Source organism: Scatophagus argus, chromosome 21, assembly GCF_020382885.2.
Source record: "Scatophagus argus isolate fScaArg1 chromosome 21, fScaArg1.pri, whole genome shotgun sequence".
NCBI lineage: Eukaryota > Metazoa > Chordata > Actinopteri > Scatophagidae > Scatophagus > Scatophagus argus.
Genome location: NC_058513.1, coordinates 279,031 through 298,911, shown reverse-complemented (window position 1 = coordinate 298,911; position 19,881 = coordinate 279,031). Strand labels below are relative to the sequence as shown.

General features: G+C 38.1%; 2 protein-coding genes across 4 annotated transcripts in view; both read right to left on the bottom strand.

Moving 5' to 3' along the window:
• Nucleotides 1–4,895, bottom strand: part of fasn (fatty acid synthase) — a 38,000-nt gene extending 33,105 nt beyond the window's left edge. Inside the window, exons 1-4 of one of the 3 annotated variants that reach the window (XM_046376932.1) lie at nucleotides 4,599–4,894; nucleotides 2,818–2,892; nucleotides 2,005–2,140; nucleotides 77–229 (exon numbers count right to left, since the gene is read on the bottom strand). In XM_046376932.1, the coding sequence (XP_046232888.1) occupies nucleotides 77–229; nucleotides 2,005–2,131 (280 nt within the window). In that variant the 5' untranslated portion in view covers nucleotides 2,132–2,140; nucleotides 2,818–2,892; nucleotides 4,599–4,894. Of the gene's footprint in view, nucleotides 1–76; nucleotides 230–2,004; nucleotides 2,141–2,817; nucleotides 2,893–4,598 lie in introns of all 3 variants that reach the window. The other 2 variants (XM_046376933.1, XM_046376930.1) reach the window with 2 other exon arrangements.
• Nucleotides 4,896–6,835: 1,940 nt separating this feature from the next.
• Nucleotides 6,836–19,881, bottom strand: part of LOC124052543 (coiled-coil domain-containing protein 57-like) — a 33,574-nt gene continuing 20,528 nt past the window's right edge. The window contains 9 exon segments of the mRNA XM_046376934.1: nucleotides 6,836–7,921; nucleotides 7,924–7,995; nucleotides 7,998–8,015; nucleotides 9,841–10,000; nucleotides 10,749–10,862; nucleotides 12,913–13,007; nucleotides 14,825–15,053; nucleotides 15,355–15,422; nucleotides 16,747–16,984. Of these exon segments, the coding sequence (XP_046232890.1) occupies nucleotides 7,815–7,921; nucleotides 7,924–7,995; nucleotides 7,998–8,015; nucleotides 9,841–10,000; nucleotides 10,749–10,862; nucleotides 12,913–13,007; nucleotides 14,825–15,053; nucleotides 15,355–15,422; nucleotides 16,747–16,984 (1,101 nt within the window). The 3' untranslated portion in view covers nucleotides 6,836–7,814.

Here is a 19,881-nt window from a genome sequence, read left to right as displayed (position 1 = left end):
ATTTACTGTATTTTTTTTATACATTTTTCCTCATATTACTATCCTCTACCAATCTGCAGTATTGAATGTCCTTCACCTCCATCTACAATAGCCTCATAGGCAATCTCCAGCATGAGACGGAGCTGGGGGTCCATGGTATTGGCCTGTTTGGGGTGGACTCCAAAGAAGGCTGCATCGAAGTGGTTAATATCTTTCAGTTTTCCATTCCTTTTTGGAAGACCATACAGACCTAGAAAAGAGCAAGAGACAAGTCATTTTTTTGAGATTTAGGAAGAAATTTGGGAGCTGATGAGGTGTTTCCTTCAATCCTTGTTTTTACAGTACATGTAAAGTTTTAATATTAAAAAAAAATCAATATAATATTCATTTTGAGAAAATTGGCTCTGAAGCCAGTTTAGCACAGTGACCAAACCAACCATTTCATCTCAACATCAAGTAATGCGCACAGATCTAAAGAGACTTTTTTATTGACAAAGTGGTGGCTGTATAACAGTGGATTTTTTGAGCGTCAAAACTGGCTTCATTCATGCCTATGAATGCTGAGCAACTTTAAGAAGAATGAAAACTGCCTACACTGTATCGAGTCTTCTTAATAGAACACCAGACATTGTAACAGCATGTTTCGTTTGTCCAACACAGAAAACAGGTTTTATTTGTTTTTTATTCACATGAAAGGTGATAGTAAGGTCTAGGTGATGAAGATGGTGTTGATGGATTGATGATGATTATAAAGACATACATTAGGTTTAACAAAAATACAACTCAAATAGTTTCATAGTTACAAAAGAAATGACTGAAAATAGCTGTGTGGTTACCTTTTTTTGAGGCAAGGTCCCTAATATTGCAGCCAAATTATTAACACAAAACAACAGTCAAAAAATTCATATTCTAAAAATCAGAACTTGAGACAAATTTGTTGTGATTTGGCGCTATATTAGTAAATTTAACTGAACTGAAATTGCCATCTTGGCAGTGTCTGGCTCTACCTAAGTCCCAACTAATCCAAAAATGTACAAAAAGGTGGACTATGGGTAGAGCTGGGGCAAGCCAAATGAAGCCTAGCTGCTGACAGTTAGCTAGACAGCGTCACTTAAACTGACTACATTCTTAATAATATGTAACTTTAAATCTTGTGAGTTGCATAAAAATTCACCCACCATTGAGTTGCTATGAATGGGCAAATTAGATGTAAAAACTGGGAACTGTCTGTAATAAGTGTCCAGAGCAAAGACAACCTCACCAGCATCCTCATTACTATTACTTATAAATGGGGAAAAAAAGGATTTCACAAACCCCATCAGTACCAACTACCATTTGGCAACATATATCCGGTGAAATAATGTGTTTTCTGTCATTTTCAGTTTAATATTGACTTAACTAGAACCTTTTAATAAACCACACACCATAATAACCAAGACGGAGTGATAAGGGTAGACCATCTAAAAATTGTTTCCTAATTGCCATAAATTAGCTTAAATAAAAGAGGTTGGCTCTGGTTTGAGAAAGATATTATAAGCACTAAACAAATGGATTTTGATGCCAGGGTTTCTCTTGTTCATCGAATCACTCTGTAATTGATCTCAACGATATTGTTCACCTCCGTCATTGTCGTTGTCATTGGCAATGTGGACACTGCCATCCACTTAAGTGAGGATAATTTTTCAATTATTTAATAATTATTTTAAATTATATATTTATAGTTATTGTTATATTTGCATTGTTGGTGTGGACAGTGCTTTGTGGTTGCTCTTACTTCACTGTCAGTTCTCTTTCAAAACAAAAAATCTTTGGATATGAGTGGAAAATACAAGTGCTCATGTTGAAAGAGTAACAACAAATGGGGTAACTTCAACAACTGACCAACAACTGGTATAATCATCATCACCCAATAAGTTTAATCAGTCAAACCTCAAACCTCCTCAATCATTCTTTGTTCCAAAGAGCACAGAAATACATTTCTGACCATCACCACTTAGTCAAATCAAGCTTTATGAGGGGTCTGACCTGGTGTCCACCGCCGGTTGTCCTCCGTTACCATGTCCACCCCATTGATGAGGTTTTCCCAGAATTCCTCCAGGTTGTTAGACTCTGGCAAACGGCCTGATATTCCCGCTATAACTATCTCATCCATGCTCAATTACTGTGAACGGAAAGAGATACGTCAACAATAAGAGTAGTTTAGAGACACCAGAATGAATGCTGTTTATAGGCAAAGCATAACTATGATATATGAAGGGAACAAGCGGACTAATGATTACTAATGGTTGGTCTCCTACACTTTTTCTCTCTTTTAATACAGCAGCTGTGTTTTTTTTCCTATTATATGTTTTACCTTCTTACAAGCTTCTTTAGTAACTGTTGCTCACTGGTGTAAATTATGCAGACCCTGACATATCACCAGGGTATAAATTTTTGGTGGGCTTTCTCATTACAAAGATTAAGACTATTTGCCTTCCTTTGGCAGTTTACCACTGGTAGTCTCAATATAAGAACAATGACTGATGCTGTGGAAGGCGACTAGCACTTCTGGTTGGTTATGACACTTCTTAAATCCTTTTTTTCCAATTATGAGATAGCTTATTATCTGTAACAACTAATATATTTATTCAAGGGACCACAAGGGTATACTGCTAGTGTGAAATGTTATTGTTCCTGATGAGCCAGTGTCACCTTGCATGATATACTGTGCCACCAGAGTGTGATTATGTGTGTGCACTGTACAAAGTCAGCAAACATTTTTTATTCTTTATTGTGTATTTAAATGTTCAAAATCTTGCCAGTTGTGCAAGAGGGTAGGCCCAGACCCATCAGACTCACCTGCAACAAAATGCAGCATGTGTCTTGTCTGTTTCAGGCTCAGTGAATCTGTTCGACCTCAGTGATTTAAGAAAGCTGTGAATGTGCATATGTCTAAAATATTAATACATGACTTTATCTAACACAAAACATGCCAGGATGTACTCACTGAATCAGGTCAAGCCTCACTTTTTCTCTCATCTTAGATTACTGAATTCTGCTTTTGCGAGATAGTTATACTACGTAAGACCAAACCTCAGCAATAAAAGGTAGACTAAAATGTAAAAGGAAATTAACAAACAATTTCACAAGACAGGATAATGAATGAGGGGTGTAATGTTAATAAATGTAACAAATTGGGCTGTGCAGCAGCAGTATGGGAGGCTCTTTCTGTAGCTCAGCAGCTGAAGGGATTTGGGTTTCAGGATGCATGGGTCTGGGATTAGACAAAATGTAAGACCATCCATACATACCTGACCCAGATCACCGGCTAACACTCTGCACTACAGTTACTCCACACTCTATAAACTTTGTCTGCCACACTACAGTCTCATGCTGTACGGAACATCATAAAACATTGTATTCAAGGCTGCAGGTTTTCTACAGTTAATCCTTATTACAGTCCCATAAACTATTCTGGGTGGTAAGATTTCTTAGTTCATCGAGCAGCACTCAAGACCCGACCTGTCAAAGGCCCTGCTGTAAAGAAGCTGAAGGTGGAAACACAGTGATGACAAACTCTGTCATAACTCAGCAGGTAACCTTACGGTTCCTCCAAGTGAAGAAGGGAAACTTGTTCTTGGACTGCAGAATTGAAGCCAGTCCACCTCAGGTCTGCTATCACTGCACTACTAAACTACTGGTATGATTGGGCCTAGAAATAACCCAAAGACACACAGGGTCACTGCAAACATGCCCCCGACATTTCTCATGGGTCTTTAATAATGAATGAGAGGTGATGCTGGTACGGTATTTATGTAGGACCATAGCTTGATACAATTCTAATAATGTGGGAAATGAATCCCCGCCATATAAAGTGGCTGCATTTGCAGAATTTGTATGCACACTTTGTTTTGTTCAATTTCTGGTTGTCAAAAAGCCATTTAATTATGCAATTTGAGAAAATTCAAAGAGTACTGGAAGATATGCAGCACCGACATTCAAGGAAAGCACCAGTGCAGCATCTTGCAGCATGACTGCAACATCATCAGTATTACAAGTATTACGATACAAACAGAGGACTAGCATGTTATGTTCTCCCTAATGCTGAGTGACCAACAGAGCTCCAGTAAACAGTACCGTTACAGCTGATTGGCTGATTTTGATCAGTAGTTTTCTTTAAACAGGTAGGATTATCTGGTGCAATACCAGAATGAGAGGGCCAACACTGTGGGTGATACAGAACTTAAATTTGAAAGCACAGCATCCAGTTTGCATCCAGCATCCAGTTTTTACTGGACAATAACATTAAATAAAAGCAAAAGACTAATTGGCAAAAAGACAAAAAAAATGCCTACCTTGACTGGAATCGAATCAAACCAGTCTACGTTCATTTTAAAGGGCAAGTTCAAGTGACCTTTATAATCGGCCGCTTTTATACAATAATGCACAATATTTTAAGAATTATCAAATCAGAGTGACTGTAGAATTAATTTTAATCATATAGTTTTTGAAATCTTTTTTTCATCATATAGCGCAAAACCAGCTATGGCAATGGTACAGAACTGTCACACTATTTTTGATCCCAGAGATAAAGCCACGCGTACTGGGGAGTGGCAACTGATACTCGCTGGAGAACTTACCTGTGTTGTCCTGATCAGTTTGATGTTGCAAAAAATCACGAATCCGAACCACTTAAAATGTTAGTGCTTCTCCGACATGTATTATCTCACTTCCTTCCTTCCTTGGCGATTGTTCCTTTTACTGTAACCGTAGGCAAGAACGTCAATCTCTGTGGTTTCCTTGTCTATAAGGCTCTCGTTAGCCTCCGTGCTTTTTTTTGTAATCTTCTCTCTCCGATGAATTTAAATGTCACATCCTGCCTGGCCACGCCACATGGGCTGACAGCTTGGCTTGGCCGCACAGTCCAATGAGAAAAGAGGCAGGGCTGTCGGATCCAGCCAGTGAGTGATGCGTTGAACGCCCCCATAGTCGAAGAGAGAAAAACTATTGAGACGGGGTTACTGGAGTTCAAAGTGTTTCTCTTCACGGTTGCTACCTCGCCCCGTCGGACGACCAGACTGTGTTGCAGCTAGGCCTACATCAGGCTACAACATGACAAAAGTGTAAAATAGCCTTAAATGGTAAAGAGTGTAAAAAAATAAAACGCACAGACATGACGACAGATAATTGATATGCATAGAGCATTACCAGTGAATCAAAATGAACAGAGCTTTACGTTGCGCAGCTGTTACTTTATGGTCTTTGTTTTTCAGTGTGCCAGTGTGAGCCCTTGAAAACTTGTAAGAAGTAAGATAATAATTACTTTTCACTAATTGACTAGAAACATTAACTTAAAGACAGTCTTTCTTCGGGGTACAAGTGGAACTGAGAAACTGTACACAATGTTCACAATGGTATACACAATGGTATTTTCATAAATTATAGGATAATGTTGATATAAATTATTAGACAGTAGCCTAGCTGATGGAAACTTATTGATAAATGACGATAGATACTTTATTGGTCCCGAGGGAAATTCAAGACTGCTTAATCAGGCACGAATGTAAGTTTTTTTTCGTCATCAGATGTAGGCATGAACAAACAAGAACGATATTCTGTGACGTTGTGCTGCTGTAAATGCTAATAACAATTATGCTGTAGCATACGATTATTCGCACATATGTTACCTTAGCATGTTATTAATGCATACATCTGCAAATCAAACACAAAATACAGCTGAGATTGGTGGAGATTTCATCTACAGGTCATACATCATACAAAAATATTCAACAAGGTAAAATTTTGACCTGATGAATGTACTTGAAATGGCATCGCAGTTGACTGTGTACCAAATTTCATAGCTATCCAACAGTTCGACAGTTGTCTGTGGACCAAAAATGTCAACTTTATGGCAGCGGTAGAGGAAAAGAAATACATCAGCTGAAAAAAAAAAAAGAAAAAGCATTTAATAGTGGCAGAGATATTTTAGTCTATCGGACTGACGGTTATTAAAATCCTTGAAGCCATGAGGCTAGTATAGCTGGAAACAATAAGCAGCACATATTGAATTTCAGAATCGCTTTATTTTGAAATATCAAATTTAATCTTTGGGTTATGCCCTTCTCTGTTAGGAATATTTTCTCAATTTGATCAATAATACTATTTGTGGAACATCCAGTGTAACTGATAAGAAATGAAAAAAGAAATAGTGTTGCATCCATCACATTATTTTATTTCTTTTTTTTACCACTTTAGGGGCTACAGCAGGAACATCATCTCTCTATCCTTTCTTCTTAAACTCAAACAACAGCCTTTATCATATTCATTTAATTTGTGACATTACGTAACATAGAGCATGGAAGTATAAACCGGTGTCGGCACAGACAGTTTTAGGTATTTTGGATGACATGTAAATTGGCCAATCACAGGGCAAAATGTGAGGCTTCATCCAATGAAAAAAGAATGTGTGTGCTGTTGGGAGATAGGGTGATTAAAAGGCGGGGTCCAAGCGATGACGCAGCCAGAAAGGCTCGTCCGACTTCTTGGGGTTACTTAAGTTCATCATTTTATGTAGCCTGATGTTCTAAAGAAATACTACTGACCTACTGTAGCAGGACAGTGATTACAGACTTTGAAAGCACACAATGACCTTGTTATGGATTGGAAACGCAAAGATGACTTCTTTGGCTCAAATCTAGTATCCGTTCTTTATTTTATGTACTGCATCAGTAACAAACAAACAAACAAAAAAAAAGTAAAAAAAAAAGAAGCAAAAATTTGAAGTGAAATACTTTTCATCATGGAAATTGATTTCAGAGGCTGTATATATATATATATATATATATATATATATATATATATATATATATAGAGAGAGAGAGAGAGAGAGAGAGAGAGAGAGAGAGAGAGAGAGATAGAGAGAGAGATAGATAGATAGATAGATATATATGAAGTTCCATAGAAATTCCTCATTGTTAAATAATTTTGTAGTACAAAATGACAGCACCTTGGATGTGCTGGGTAGCATTATTTTAGCACGAAGAGAGTTATGATGAAGAGGATCAGGGATCTCAGTTGGTTATTACAATTGAGACCCTCTGCCCCCTTATTTTCCCCAATGAGTTTTGTCAGATTTTAATGTGTAGCATGTGATTGCTGAAATTAGACAATTTGACTAACAAATGTTGGAAGTGTTTCTTTTTTTCCCTTTGGAAAAAAAAACTACATAATACAATAAAACATACAGAACAGCCTTAAAAAAACCATACATTTTAAAATGCTGAGCATTATAAAACTTATAGGGCTATTTTTATTGTGGTCCCTTAACTACTCAAACATAGTAAAATATTATATTTTACTCAACATTAAAATGTAAATAGGTAATTTTGTGCTTTTGTATTTGAAGCATTTCTTGATTTGGACAACATTTCTCTTGTTTGTACTCATGCCTTCAGAATCATTTGGAAGAGGCTAGAATTAAACAAACAATTTTACACATATTTCAAAAAAGCACCCCACTTCGATGAAGTTAGGAACTCATTAGAGACAGATTAGCGGATGAATTAATGAAAGAGTAGTACAAAAGAAAGCAGAAGAGGCTCAGGAATCTGAACCTTAACTTCCAATATGAGCTAAGCTTTAATACAAAATGTGATCCCTCTCTTCCCATGATGCAACATTCTCTTTTCCTTTAGTCCATACCCCTAGGTTTTAAAGCAGGCTTTCTGTTATAAATAACCCTGATAACATCCCTTGATATAATCAGGGTTATTTTCTTCAGACTTGACAAAGCTCGTCCAGAGATTTCACAGAACTGTTGTCACATTGACACACTGCCTTATTGTATATATGTGTGTTTAGTCTTTAACACAGTAATTTCTGATCTTGCTGATCTTGTCAAGGACTCCAGGTCTGCTGGTCATGGTAGTGTTTGATACTGTTGTACAGGAGTTTCTCCTCTGCAGACCTCAGCTGGGGGCTGGCTATGGATGGGAGCATTGATACCATGGGCTGTTACCTGGACTCCAGCACCACCCTCCTGCTCAGATCACCTTCACCTGTAAGTGTAGACAAAAGAGTTGTAGTTTTAATAACTGACACAAATTCACTTGTCTTCAACCAAGTTGAGGTTAAATTTTGTGTGTGACATTGTGACATTGTGACAATGTGACAAGTATTTAGATTCATCCCTTAGATGAGCCCTTTGGTGGGTTTATACTGCTACACTCAATCAGGCCAGTGGGTCTATCAACTTGTTCAGCCACATTAACTGTCATCTTGTAACTCACAGAACCCAAAGCACAGAATTCAATGGGAGACACCAATAGCTAGGAGCAACAATAGCTTCAGAAATAATATGAATGTAGAACAGTTACATTTGCTGTAAGACTGGAACGATAAAGATGAAAATAATGATGAGATGTGCAAGGATGCATCCAAGCTACTGGAATTATGATATGGAAATTTATTGCTTGCAGTATCATATTTCAAACAGTTCAACTTGTGAAATAGATAAATATATTTTTCAGATATTCTTAAATTTTATACAAGGGAGAAAGAATGTGTGTCATTTTAAATTTGAATGTGGTAATTTAAAAAAAGAAAAACAAACATATCAGACACACATTTTAGAATTTTTATGTACGCCTTCAAACATGTGGGATATTTAACATCACAAAATAATACCAAAAAACACTAGTGCATGAACCCGAACCCATGGTCGCATGTATGTATCTTCTTCTAGGTACAGATTTAACATGTCTCAACATCTCTTTGACTTTGTTCCCAACTGCACAGTACTTTCCAATAAACTCTTTGAACCAGTCAGTGCAGTTATCATAAACCCATGTGCCAGGTTTGTCTGGTTTTGCAATCATGAGATGGTATCATGCTGATCACTGCGTCTCAGCCTGATCTGGCAGCTGTTCTGGTCAACAAAGTGTTCTCTGGAGAGCTAACACAGATTAGAGCCACAAATTGGGCAACATCCCTCTGATCCAACCAATGCAGCTGAGGTTTTTTTTTACTTTATGTCCCTAACACAGAAGACAACTCCCATTAGTTTGAAGAATTACTGACACATTTATTAAGTCACTTTTCACACTAGACTAGATGTATGTGTGAACTTCATGTATGACAGGGTGGGTAAATATGCTAAATATGTGAGAAGTAAGCAGGTGTACAGAGCTCTATAGCCTGTAGGGGACCCCAAAAATACATGCCCACCAAACGTCAAGGTCACTCAGCCTTCAAGGGACAGACAGACACTTAAGGCATCAGTTGTTTCCATGGATATGATCTGACCCATTTTGTAACCCCAGTATTGCTCTGAACTGTCTTTAATGGTGCCAATACTGAGCATCTATTGCCAAACATAATGTTGCAGGGTCTGATGTTTGAAAGAAAGAGACCATGGTTGACATATACAGTAAAATTTCCTCTTTATATGAGCATTAACATATTTACATGTTATACATCAAACCAGCAGCAGAGGATGGATACCCACATCATGCGTGCATTTTTTTTTCCTAGCTTGATTGAACATCAATCTTACCCTTTTCACTCTGTTAACTCCAAGTATGATTTTAAGAATTAATTAAAGGAAATAAGCCAGGCTTATTTAAAACTGTTTAAGAGAGAACTTTGCCCAGAGGGCTCCAGGTCCGAATCACCCTCACCCCACCCCACCCCACCCCACTGCAACCCTGACAAATAAGTGGTATAGAAAATGGATGGATGGATGGAGAACTTTGCCCTTAGATATCATATGGAAGACCCACATAAAATATTAGCTACATATGTGCAATATTAAAAAAACAAAACAGAACAGAATTTAAGTCCAAAGTTAGAATAGTACAGTTCTAGGTACTCTGGTGTGGTTACCTTCTGAGAAAACAGATGAACTGAGACAATTGTCCATTATCTGCCATAGATGATTTAATGAACGCAGTGATTCCTCTGATGACATTGGTGATCTGGACAGACCTGAGAGAGGCTGTGGACCCATATCCAAGGAGCTCTGTGACTGGCTGAGTTTGGAGCCCTAGAGAAGAAAGTAAAACATGTTTTACTTAAAGGATTTCTGAAAAGTCTGGAATCGTAGAGATACGTAACATGAACTGAGAAATACATTTTCACACTTTGACATTTTCAGAAAAAGCATTAGAGCCACTGACAGGTGAAGTGAATAATACTTGTCACCTCCTTTAAACTGTTCTGCTGTAAAAAAACAAAAAACAAAAAACAAAACTTCGTGGTCGTGACATTGATTTTATGCATACCACCCATCTAAACATTACTCCAGACCAAGTGAACCCCCTTATAGCAACTCCATACATCTTGTGGCTGGTTGCTATGAGTGGCTTTAATGTTACGTTCAATTTAGGTACTGTGCGTTGTGAGGTGGGGCCTTCACGGACTGGACTTGTTCTAGCACATCCCTCGAATGCTCAACTGGATTGAGATGTGAGGAGTTTAGGGGCCACTTCTGTAGTTTGCCATGGGGGGTGTACTTGGTCTGCAGTGGTGTTTAAATGGTATGTGTTATATGAACAGGACCCAAGGTTCCCTGGCAGAACACTATAAAGAGATGATCAGTAGCACTTTCTCCACCTGTCAGTGATTTTAATGTTGTCGCTGACTGCTGTACTTCTCAGTACATTATAAATGTATAAACAAAAAAATTAATGTTTCAGAATGAACTCAGTTTTGCACCAGCAGATATCTGTTCACTGTGAGGGAGTGACGCTGCTCATGCTAATCAATTGCAGTATTTGAGACTGTGCTATTACCTCAGGCCTGTCTATCCCTGAGGACCAGGGGTCAACAGGACCTTGGTTGTTGATTCCAGGGTGGATTTCATCAGCTACAGTGGCAGCCCTCAGCCTCAGAATGTACCGCAGCTCCTGAAGGAAAACATACATGAGTTGATTTACAGCGCTCTCTGGAGGTAGCACAGGGACAAACATAACAGCAGGCTCTTTAGCCCTGTGGTCTCTGATTTATTTGTGTTTGCCTTTTGTTTATCCTCCTGAGCTCCATGACACACAGGGTTAGGATTATGTAACTGCTGAGTTTCTCCTGGAGGCTGGTTCCTCAGACTCACTCACCATTCTTTGTCAGCCCTTACAAATTAAATCTTCCCTCATATACTTGTCTGAGTTTTGGCACAAAAGACTAAGCAGAACAACAAAGAATGAACTGAATGTTTTTTTCATGTACATCATCAGAAAAAACTAATTTCAAAAGTCACTGAGACTGAACTCAGCATTACCTCCACAGTAATGGGACTGTGATTCCAATCTAAATGATCCTCATATGATGAATGTCCCAGTTTTAAAATTAGTTAAGAAATATATTTATTCAATTTCTTGCCAAGAGCAAGGCAAGAAGATTGATTTCAGCCTCATGTATGTGCATTTAAGTAGATATCACGGTCACATAAACTCAAGAAGCAGTGGAAAAGTTTAAACCAGTTTATCCATTAGATGAGCACATTTGTTCATCTGTGCTAGTTTCCTTCTGGGCTTTGTCATTTCTGGTATAGTACAACAACAACGACAATAGTAATAATTATAATAATACATTTGTATAAAAAATTACATATAAGTGCAAAATATCCAGCTTCTGTTTAAAACAGTCACTGTATTTATCAACATATCTGTTTGTTCTACTGTAGAAAAAAAGAGAAAGATTGGGTTGAAATATTATGTTTTCAAAAGTGCACCACACTCAATACTCTACATATATATAAAGATACATACATTATATATCTATATCTATATATATATATATATATATCTATATATATCTATATATATATATATATATCTATATATATATATAGATAGATATATATAGATATATATATATATATATCTATATATATATATAGATATAGATATATATATATATATATATATATATATATATATATATATGCTGTCAGTTTCAGTTTCAGGGTCACCTAACCTGCATATCGCACACAACTACACTACTTGGAAGATCCAAACATGTCCTTGACTTTTGGGTCACACAGATCATAAAAATGAAATATCAAAATCAAATTCAGCCCTGAGCCATTTTTCAAATGTTCTATTTTTGACCTGAGCGTAAAATAAAAAGTCTGAAAATCAAAGCCTTATTTGTTTTTTGTTTTTTTGTATGACATTCAAAAACAAAAATATTATGTTATTTTTCCATTTTTTGATCTTAGATTCTGAATGGAATATCAAATGAACGAATGATAAACAGATTGTTCACAATAGTTGGTGCATGTTTTGTATTATTAATCTTAACCTGCGAAAGAATATTTACCTCCCAAATGTCAGAGTATAAATAAAAAAAACTGTCAAATTTTCATGAATACCGCAAATGCATATCATTCCAAATATTGGTTACATCTCCTTGACCACTAAGGATTCATTAAGAACAATCAGACACTGTGAGTGAAAACACAGCAGCAAGAAGTTTAAACACACTCCACTTTTGGAGAAACGCACCAACAAGGGAGGAGAAATTAAACTCAGTATATTTTTTTTACAAACACTGAAAGTCTTCCTCCATATTTAACCCACCACTGATTGAAGCAAACACACATGCAACATGCAGTGAAACACACAGGAGCAGTGGGCTGCCATGTCAGGCGCCCAGGGAGCAGTTGGGGGGGTTAAGTGCCTTGCTCAAGGGCACATCAGCTAACTAATGGGGGGCGTATTGATCAATTACAAGCCGCTTTTCAAGCCTCTAGGCCACGGCTGCCCCCATGAATGAGGCTGAATGAGGCTTTATAAGCAGTATTGGTCTCAAAAAAACATATTGGTCAATCCATTCTGCAAAGAGGTACAATATGAGGGTAACACTGGGGTAAGAGATGAGCATGTGATGACTGTGTAATATTTGAAAAGGAGGAGTTTTATGGTGAGAGATGGATGTTAAAAGACTTGGAGCAGAGACCTGTGTGGTGAGCTGGTAATGCAGCTGTTCCAGAGCAGTCAGACGGTCATGTTGCTTTCCTATTTCTGTGGATGAGTCTTTCTCTGGAAAACCCCCTGACAGATTACAAACAAATACAAATCTATTAGTAAGGCTTTGAAATACATTAAAAACAGTTTCAACAAAATTCAATTAAAAGTCAACAGGACCACAAAGTACAGCCTCTGGAATGACCGCACATCACTGGCTCATCAATTCAACAGACTGGTTTACTGCAGTTGCATTGGATTGCACTGATTTTAACCATGTGTAGCCATTAAAATAACTGCCAGGCATTTTTTTCCTGTGGTGATTTGTTGTGTGAAGGAGGAGGAGGATAGAAAGAGGAAGGTTGTGCAGGCCAACTGGTAACTGGTAACTCACTGCGATTACTACTGTTTAGTCTTAATCTATTTTAATTTTGTTGTTACTCTGTACAGCTACTACCATTATTACTGTGACTAATACTGCTATCATAATCACCGTAGTACCTCCTGTATACTTCATTATCATTATCTACAGTTCCAGTATTTCTAGTATTATTACTGCTGCTATGTATCTCTGCTTGTGTGCTCCTTCTCTCACGCCCCACTCCCCTCTCCTTCTCTCTCCTTGTCTGTCTATCTCTTTCTCTCTCTCTCTCTTTCTCTCTCTCTCTCTCTCTCTCTCTGTCTCAACCCAACCGGTCAAGGCAGATGGCCACCCATCTTGAGCCGGGGTCTGCTCCGAGGTTTCTGCCTTCTAAAAGGCAGCTTTTCCTCGCCACTGTCGCCAAGTGCTTGCTCAAGGGGAATGTTGGGCTCTCTGTATTACAATTTATTACAATATTACAATTTTGTTGTGAATTGACACTATATAAATAAACTGAATTGAACTGAATTGGTACAAGGAGTGACAGCTGAAGCATCACAGCAACAGGACTGTTACAACAGCAACAGTAAAACCAGACCAAAACAACTCACAGCAGCTGACCTGGAAGAGGTCATCAATCAGGAGTGAGTCGACAATGATCAGAATATTTACAAATTTCATAGACAGGGATTTATCACCACATATATAACCACCTGCTATATATATTATATTTATTATATATAAATAATAGTAATTTATAATAATAATTTATAACAATTTATTATATAAAAAAATAATAATATAAATAATAATAATAATAATAAAAATTATATATTATATTTATTATATTATATATATATAGGTCAACCAGCTCAATTACAAATATTGATGGTCACAGAGCTGCACTTATGAAACATGCAATATGATAGAAGTAGAAATATTACAGTACTAAGGCCCAGTGTGGGACTGTGATGTACAGATGGAATCAAAACACCTGGACTTCACCTGTTCAATTTGAGTGCTTTAACTTTTCCCCAATAATCCCCTCATTTCTAATTCATGGTTTGTGTAAATACCATAAGACAACACAAATATTTGCGGCCCATTTCCATTTTCAGTAAAATGTTAAATTTGGTGTCTGGTCCATCTTTTTAGTTCAAAATTTTAAGAACAATGCCATTTGACAGACAGCAATGAAATGTCTGTATCATTTGTTTCCAATCAACTATTCTGATTGGTGAGAGAGATGATTTAATATTTTTAAGTTAAATATTTCAGGTTATGTCAAACTTTATTATTGCAAACATTATTCTCAGATCTGGAAGCCTAAGGTCTGGAAACCCAAGGTTTAAAGTATCCTAGCTCAAGTTAACTAAAGCCTGGTTTAACTGGTAACTCTGACTTTCTTCTGACTAAATTTCCATCGAGAAGTGAGATTTTAAGACCACAAATCTTATGTGACTCAATGTTGCTGATTGTTACTGCCCTTTCAATTACACATGGCATTAATAACACTGCCTATAATGTGTGTTTGTTGTTATACCCTGAAGTCCAGCAGTTGCGATCTGTCCATTGAGGCGGTTGTTCATCTCTATTAACTGCTGTTTTTCTTTGCTCAGACGGGCGATACAGAATGCTGCTTGCTTTAGCCTGGTACGCAGGAGAAGATGGCTGCTTTTAGCACCTTGCAAAGTTTCAAACAAACCACCTGACATCAGATCTGGGACCTGCCGCTGCAGTAAAGACGGCTTCTTCTCCTGGTGTCGTGCACTCTGTAAGTAAGATGAGATGAAACCTGAAGGAACTGTGTTGCTGCAACAGCTTACACAATATCTTCCCATCCTCTCACATAACCTGCTGGTAAACTGCCAGAACTACCATTTTTTGTAGAGAAAGTTACACAGTACTATAAAATAATAGCAGTTACGGTGCCTTGCCTAAATTATTTGTGTTTTGATGTTGAAAAATTGTCCAATGGTTATGGGTTGATCAGCAGTTTTAAGTCCACATTACTAATCATCTGGATGGAAGCGAAAGGTCACCTTCAACTAGTTATTTGATTTCTTTTGGTACCTGTTCCATGATATGTGCCACTGTGACCTCTTGCTTTGTGTTGGCATGTTTCTCCAGGGACAGCCTATCTGAGGGTCCATACCACATACAAGAAAAAAAAAGACAAAGTAAGTCTTCCACAAAATGTCTTTTTTAAAATAAAACAAATACAAAGAACATTTCAACTGAGATTTCAAAATTTTACTCAAGAGGTGAAACTGTTAACAGACATTTAACTATATTTATCTTTGAACAGCCAAAGCATGGACATGATTACAGTTTAAGTCCTCAATAAAAGTTAAAGCTTTAAAAGCATTTTAAAGCATGTGTTGTTGCTGTTAAGCATACAGCCACCTTTTGTGGGTAAACAATGGGTATGTGTATGTTAACATTAAGTAATAAGAAATTTTATATATAAATGCTTTAAAATATTACATGAACTTATATTTAAAGTAATAAGGACGAATTAATGTAAGTTTCTGTAAACTGATATTGTTTTTACCAACTTTACTGAGTAAATTTGTTTTGGTCCGAGATGCAGATGTTCTAGTCTAGTGGCAGTTAATGTTGTATATTTTTAATTTTATATTTAATTATTTTTTAATAATTGAGCTTCCAAAATCCTGTCTTTTTAGTATTTGTTCACAATTATGTTCATGTAATGGTGGTAAAACTTGTGGGAAACAAACTGTCAACTGCAACTGAGGGCGAGCATAAATGAGGCATTAAAAATATCTTAAATGTAGATGTGTTGTGAGGAACTACCAGCACCTGGTCCCTTCTTGATTTGTCTTGTTCCAGATCCTTATGGGACCAGCCGCACCGTTATTTTTTAGGTCTGTAGCATTAGGCCAGTGTTCATTTTAGCCATGTTAGACAAAAATAAAGACTAAAGTTATTTTAAGTCTAAAAACTTAAAAATCACAAAAGAGGAAAATGTGACTTGTGGTTTTCTGACAATGTTGTAAAACTTTGTGTCAGAGTTTAAAGAGTGCAGTGACAGGCTGCCGAGGATACAGCAGTGAGCACTGTCAGGTGTTTTTCTACCATGAGCCTGACTGACCTTTACTACACACTAGAGGTCAGTCACACTACACATCTTCACTGTGTTGAGATTTTATGCTACCAGATGTTTTTTGTACAGCCACATTTGGAATTTGCACAGCAAAATGTCCTGACTTGACATGGCAAGCCCTGCTTGACCAGTCATGCTTTTAAGGTGGAAAATATTCCTACTTAAGGTTAAGGTTAAATTCTGGGCTTTGTGCAACAGAATACAGATGTCTATCTGAAATCCGACCAAAACCCAAGACAAAAGTCTATTTTTGTACAACCAGGCCCTTTCTTTTCCACTTAAATTAATAGCAGATGAAAATCATCAGCAACATTTGTGTAAAAGAGTGCTGTCCACACCTTCTGGGCTGAGTTTAGAGGTCATGTCAGTGCACTGTAACTGTAGTCTAGTGGCCATCTGAGCAGAGGCTCCTTGATGAACTGGCTGAGGAGAGGAGGACTGTGGATGGGGTAGGAAATGGCTAAGAGCCTCCATATCCTTCCTCATCTGAGTAATTACAGTCCGGAGGGTGCTGTTCTGCTCCTGCAGATGATGGATCTTTTCTGATGGCATATGTTCTACATTTGGTGTGAGAACCTGTGGGTAGATACACACTCATCAAGACAGAGCAATATAATGCATGCATCTTTGTGTATTATGTCACCTTTACTTTAGTGCAAGTAGTGCATGCATTTGGAGATATTTCCAAGGAGGCAGCAGGCAGAAACATAAGAAAGAAACACGAGATATACAGAAATAATGTCAATTAAAAGATGCATCACAAATCACTATACAAAGAGCTCTTCACTAAGCATTACAACATAGAGAGCAAAAGAGGAAATTAACTTTTTTGTTTTCAGTTTCCTCTGGATTATTCGTCACAGTAGCTCCAGTCCAGCGCAATATCACTGAAGATATATCATTCAAGAACTGCTCTGCAGTAAAATTTTTATACTTCTACTTAACATATGCTGATCAGCCATAACATTAATATCGCTGACATGTGAGTTGAAAAGCATTAATCATCTGTTCACAATGCAATGTGAACAGAACCTTGGGTTCTGGCAATCTGTTCTAGTTCATTCCAAAGGTGTTCAATGGAGTTGAGGTTAAGTGGCTTTTGGAGTAATTTGAAAGTGTTTCCATGAACAAGACCTTGATATGTTTTCAGCTCTCTGCCAGGGGAGCTTGCAGTGGCTGTTGTGTTGGAGAGTCAGTGAGCCAGACTCAAAGGCCACCATACCCACCACAGCGCTCAACGAAAATGTCAAAGGCTAAAAAACAGGGTGGCTCTAAAAGCATTCATATAATGACTTAGGTGTCTATGATTGTCTGCAAATACTCCATGTGATGTATGGGTGTTGGGGTTAGGCTCTAATGGGTTGGCAAGTCCATATTTGAATCATACAAACTAAAATCTGTCCAGCATTACTGGCTCAAAGATGATCCATATAATGTGAGAAAGACCATTTGCAAAAAAAATTTGATAAATAGTTGCTTACTTACTGGTAACTATTTATCACAGAGCTGAAACAGGTGGAACATGTGTTGTGGCTCTCTGATAATGGCATTACTGAGATTATGAGAGCAGGATGTAAATAGTACATGACTAGAACAAACTGTGCCAAAACTGCTATTAGTCCTTGAGGGAAAGCAGCCTGTAGCAGCTGAAAGAACACTACACTGAGAACTGCATTATGTTTCAGCTACTTAACAGATAGGTCTGTGTGCAGATGTAACATTCTGGAAGAGGACAGGTCATGAAATGTCAAAAGGAAGTTCGAAAGAAAGTTCACTCTCAGTTAATTTTGCAGCAACTGGCAAAACAGAACATGATATTTGTGTTTATGTGGAACCAGAAATGGTCACCATCGCGCTGAATAAGAGAACAGCTACACTTTTGAAGATTTCTGTTGTAATTGGAGAAAGCAGAAGTGATGCGACTCATGGGGCAGCTGATAGTGCCAACCACTGAACAGTTTCAGCACTGAACGTTATTCACTTTCAGTGCAAGCACACTTGCCGGTTAAGTTGACAAAATGAGAGTGAGTTTGACTGCGGATAGCTAATACTATATATATATTTTTTTTTTTGAAGAGCAAACATATGACACGCTCAAGACTGACTTTGATGACCTAGCAAGTCAAAAATATCCAAGAAGCAACAATGAAAGAAACTGTCAAAAACATCCCTGTGTATTGTCCCTCTCTCCTCCCATCTCATTGCACACACATTACTATTCTGAACAATGACCTTGGTGACAAGTTGGCGTGGGTTAGTGTGCTCAGCTCATGTACAGAAGGCTACAATCCCATCACAGCAGAGATCCAGTTTCAAGTCTGGCCTACGGTCCTCTGCTGCATATCCTCCCCTCTCTTTTAAGCTCTATTTCCTGTCACTCTCTCCAACTGTCCGATCCAATAAAGGCATAAATGCCCCCCCCCAAAATAGACATAATTTTAAAAAATTTCTGTCCTAAAACTTGGACATGCTGACCTCTAGTATCACAGACTGGTCCTAGGGATGTGAAATGTCACCTCTCTGGGCAGGGAAGGAATCTGACTTGGTACAGGAGATGGAGTCTTACCATCAATATATAGTTGGGATCACCTCTACACACAGCAGAGGTCCTGGAAGAAAACTCACTTAGAAAGGGTAGACTCTCTCCTTCTTCAGCTGAGTGCTACTGTGTTGGAGTTCTCCCCAGAGAACAAGAAGGTTGCCTCTATGTCACTGCTTGTTGCTGAAGGGAAGACTTGGACTGCTGTGATGATGTGTTGATGCTGAAAGCTCTGGACATTGTTGTGCTGTCTTGGCTGACACGCCTCTTCAGTGTTGCATGTAAGGAACAAACTGGAGTGGTGGTTCCCATTTTTAAAAAGGGGCACCAAGGGTGTGCTCCAACTGTTGGGGTATCACACTGCCCAGGCCTTGGTACAAAGCTGCCTTGTCCTCAATCCTCTTTGTGATACTCATGGATGGGATCTCAAGGCAAAAACTGGTGGATTTCCACCTCTGGGTGAGGAGAGAGTTGCTTCCCCAAGTGAAAGAGTTTAGGACTGGGTTATCACTCATTAGTGATGGGAAAATGGAGCATGGGATGGAGAGATTGGTGTGGCATCAGTAGTAATGCAGGTACTGCACTTGACTAGTATGATAAAGAGGGAGCTGCCACAATGAGGTTCCTCCATAGCATTTCTGTGCTTAGCCTTAGAAATAGATTGAGGAACTCAGACATTTGAAGGGAGCTCAGAGTTGCTGCTCTTCTGTGTCAAACTAAGTCAATTTAGAAGGATCAGGTATGTGGTTAGGATGCCTCCATGATGCCTCTTTGTGGAGGTTTTCTGGGATGAGACACCAGGGTGGACCCAGAACTTGCTGGAGGGATTACATATCCCATCTGGCTTGGGAACTCCTTCGGATTCCTCATGATGAACTGCAAAATGCTGCAAGGGACAGGTACGTTTGTAATACCCTGCTTAGCCTATTGCCAC